Consider the following 3783-nt stretch of genomic DNA (forward strand, 5'->3'; position numbering starts at 1 on the left):
TACCATCCCTCGGCCATGTTCCCCTGTACCATCCCTCGGCCATGTTCCCTCCCGATGCTGGAGGGTAGCCACATTCTCAGGCGACTGTTGAGCACACCTGTGATGGTGGCCCTCATAGTGAAAGGATGCAAAGCAGCCGAAAGCCGAATGGTAACAAAACAGAACAGCACAGGAGTCTATGTAGTTGTTAAAGTCACACAGATAAGCACCCCAGTGATGCGTTCTGCACTATAGCAAAATGGCCTATGTGGAAGGAACTGACAATTTTTCTTCTTAAAGTTTTTATTTTTAAAGCACAGAGTTTCTTTTCTCTCTTTTTTAAAAAATATTTTTCTGTAGTCCCAGCTATTCGGGAGGCTGAGGCAGGAGAATGGCGTGAATCCGGGAGGCGGAGCTTGCAGTGAGCCAAGATCACTCCACTGCACTCCAGCCTGGGCGACAGGGCGAGACCCTATCTCTACAAATATATATATTTGAGATAGGGTCTCGCCCTGTCGCCCAGGCTGGATTCAAACTCCTAGCCTCAAGCAATCCTCCTGCCTCAGCCTCCCAACATGCTGGGATTATAGGCATCAGCCACTGTTCCTGATTTTTTTTTTTTTCCCCCTGAGACAGGCTCTCACTCTGTCACCCAGGCTGGAGTGCAATGGTGTGATCATAGCTCACTGCAGCCTCAAACTCCTGGGCTCAAGCCATCCTCCTGCCTCGACCTCCCATGCAGTTGGGATTACAGGCATAAACTACTGTGCCCAGCCAAGAGTTTCTTCTTTTAACTATCTTTTTCAACTATGGTTGGGAAAAGTAACTTAAATACCATAGTATCTGCTTTTTCAACCCTTCCCAATTAGGGTGTGCATGGTATGAAGATGATGTGCATGAGAACTGCTGTTCCATATGCAGGAAGGAGCTGCTCTCCTCCTGGAATCAATCCTGTGTAAGGAATGGTGCTGTCTGAAGAGAGGAAGTGCCAATATGAAGGAGAAGGAGACATGGGTTTAAGTTTAATAACAGCAACTAATAATAGCTACACCCAGCCGCTTTCCTAGAGAAGGGGGAAAGTTTAAACACCAGTCCCTAATGAATGGAAAAGGTGGAAAACGAAATGTCAGAGTTACACACCTGTCCCTTTTTGTTGACACCAATAATTCCAGAGGTCGGTTTGTGTGGAGCAGTGACAAATATTGTGTCAGCACTAATACGGTTCATGTAGATGCACACGCCAGACTCTAGGTCGTACAGATGAAGATAGCCACACTTTGTGATCAAGTAAATAACACCATGTTTAGCTCCAATCTATAAGAAGACAGACAGCAAGAGGTTGCGAAGTAAGGAGGAGAAGCCATGTGGGTAAAAAGAGCTCACAAATGATAAAGAGGATTCTTTTTGTTTGTTTGTTTTTTGAGATAGTGTCTTGCTCTGTCACCAAGGCTAGAGTGTAGTGGTGCCACCATAGCTCACTGCAACTTCCGACCTCTGGGCTCAGGTCATCCTCCCATCTTAGCCTCCAATGTAGCTGGGACTACAAGTGTCAGCTGCCACACCCAGTTATTAGAAGGATTTTTCAGTCTCTCAGGCCAAGAGATTACTAGTGGGAGCAATGCTTCCATGAGACATGGATTATAAGTTGTACTTGATTGAGAATTAGTTTTAAAGCCAGTATTTTGTCCAACCACTCTCAAATACAGGTCCAATGAACTCAGGCTACTCCATTTATCTTTCAGGTAGGGCGATCCTTTCACAGTTTATCAAACCCATTTAAGCAAGCTGTGAGTTCATAAGGGGAAAGTTCTGGACAAAGACCTCAAACGCCAGGTTGATGTTCCAGCATGCCTTCCACCACCACTTATTAACCTTTGAGTTTTGCCAAATGCTATTAACTTTTACAGAAAAATATTTAACACACAAGAAAACCTGAAGGGGCTCAAGGAAAAAAAAAACATGCATTTGCCCAACCAGATTATTAAACATATATATTAAACATACAGTAATTTTTGTAGCATGATTTTACCATTGGAAGAGACAGAGAGAGAAACGAACTTAATTGAGAGCCCTGAAAGAGAATGGATCATACATGAGAATTTATTAAGAATGAGTGTGTGGTGGCTAATGACTATAGTCACAGCTACTTGGGAAGCTAAGGCAGGAAGATCACTTGAGCCCAGGAGTTTCTGAGTCTAACCTGAGCAATGTAGCAAGACTCCAACTCTAAAATAATAAACAATTAGTAGGTAACATATTAGTGGAAAATAGGCACTTTAACCAATATGTAACATATATTATTAATATAGTCAGCTAGCTATCTGGAGATGGAGGTAAGAGTAAAGAACTGAATTTCCATCTTACTCTTTAGATCAAAGTAAATTCCAGATGGGTCAAAGATTTTAAATAAAAAACAAACACAATTAGGAGAGGAACGAAAGAAAATATAGGTAAATGTTGTGTCCATGTTGAGGTGCAGAATTAGTCTCAAAACATGATACCATTGCCACACAAAAATGCAACACTTCCATAAGGTGGCACGTATCACAAATTATGACTGGGAAAAACATTCAAAACACATCAGACACATAGTATTCTATAAGTACAAAAAGCTCTTACGAATAAGGTAAAAATCCTGGAGTTGGGCATAGTGGCACATGCCTGTAACCCCAGCTACTTGGGAGGCTGAGGCAGGAAGATCTCTAGAGGCCAGGAGTTCAAGACTGGCCTAGGCAACACAGCAAGACCCCATCTCTATTTTTTAAAAAAAGATCCTGATAGAAAAAAAAATGCAAAGATTAGGAAAAGGCAATTAACCAGATACATATGAGTGGCTGATACATCAATTCTACCTTGATGGTAACCAAGGGAAAGACATCACAACATGGGATGCTGTCCAGCTACCAAGGGCAGCATCAGCAGGAATGTGAACTGGTCAGCACGGTCAGAAGAGTCTGTGATGGGAAAGTGCCCCTGACTCAACAGTTTAATTTCTAGGAGTTTATCCTCGGACTTTTAGACTAACACACAAAGATGTACAGAGCACAATGTTCCTTAGAGTATTTCTTGTAAATGTAAATACCAATCAACAGGAGATGTTTAAATGAGTTGTGGCACATCCACAGAACAGATGACACAGACAATAAAATACATACATTATGTTATTGGCACAGGATGATCTACAACACAGCTAGAGGAGTTTATACAGCAGCAAGGCTAGTGCAGAGCCATTTTCATAAGAGTCCATCTGTATAAATCTGCATAAATGTATGCGTGTGAAGTTACTTCCAAAGGGGTAGCCAAATTATCAGCAGTGCTAGGATTTCAGGTGATATATAATTCTGCTGTTACATTTATTGATACTATTAGAAATGTATCGATAACATATATTTTATGAAAACAAAAGAGTAAAAAGGAGAATAGATTATATAATCTTACATATATAATGTGATGCCAATTTTGTTCAGAAAAGGTATAGATCTAAATTTTTAATAAAACAAGTTGTAAGATTTTTTATTTTTATTTAATTTTTTTGGAGATGAAGTCTCGCTCCAGGCTAGAGTGCAGTGGCATGCAGTGGTGTGATCTTGCCTCACTGCAATCTCTGCCTCCCGGGTTCTAGGAGTTCTCCTGCCTCAGCCTCCCAAGTAGCTGGGATTACAGGCGCACACTGCCATGCCCAGCTAGTTTTTTGTATTTTAGTAGGGACAGAGTTTCACCATGTTGCCCAGGCTGGTGTCGAACTCCTGAGCTCAAGCAATCTGCCCACCTCGGCCTCCCAAAGTGCTAAGATTACAGGTGTGA

The 3783-nt window shown here is 41.8% G+C and overlaps 1 protein-coding gene across 1 annotated transcript in view; it reads right to left on the bottom strand.

Moving 5' to 3' along the window:
• Positions 1-3783, bottom strand: part of CLTCL1 (clathrin, heavy chain-like 1) — a 115241-nt gene that overhangs the window by 56564 nt on the left and 54894 nt on the right. The window contains exon 6 of the mRNA XM_011986070.1: positions 1120-1293. Coding sequence (XP_011841460.1) covers positions 1120-1293 — 174 coding nt within the window. The remainder of the gene's footprint in view (positions 1-1119; positions 1294-3783) is intronic.

Source organism: Mandrillus leucophaeus, unplaced genomic scaffold, assembly GCF_000951045.1.
Source record: "Mandrillus leucophaeus isolate KB7577 unplaced genomic scaffold, Mleu.le_1.0 Scaffold291, whole genome shotgun sequence".
NCBI classification, from domain to species: domain Eukaryota; kingdom Metazoa; phylum Chordata; class Mammalia; order Primates; family Cercopithecidae; genus Mandrillus; species Mandrillus leucophaeus.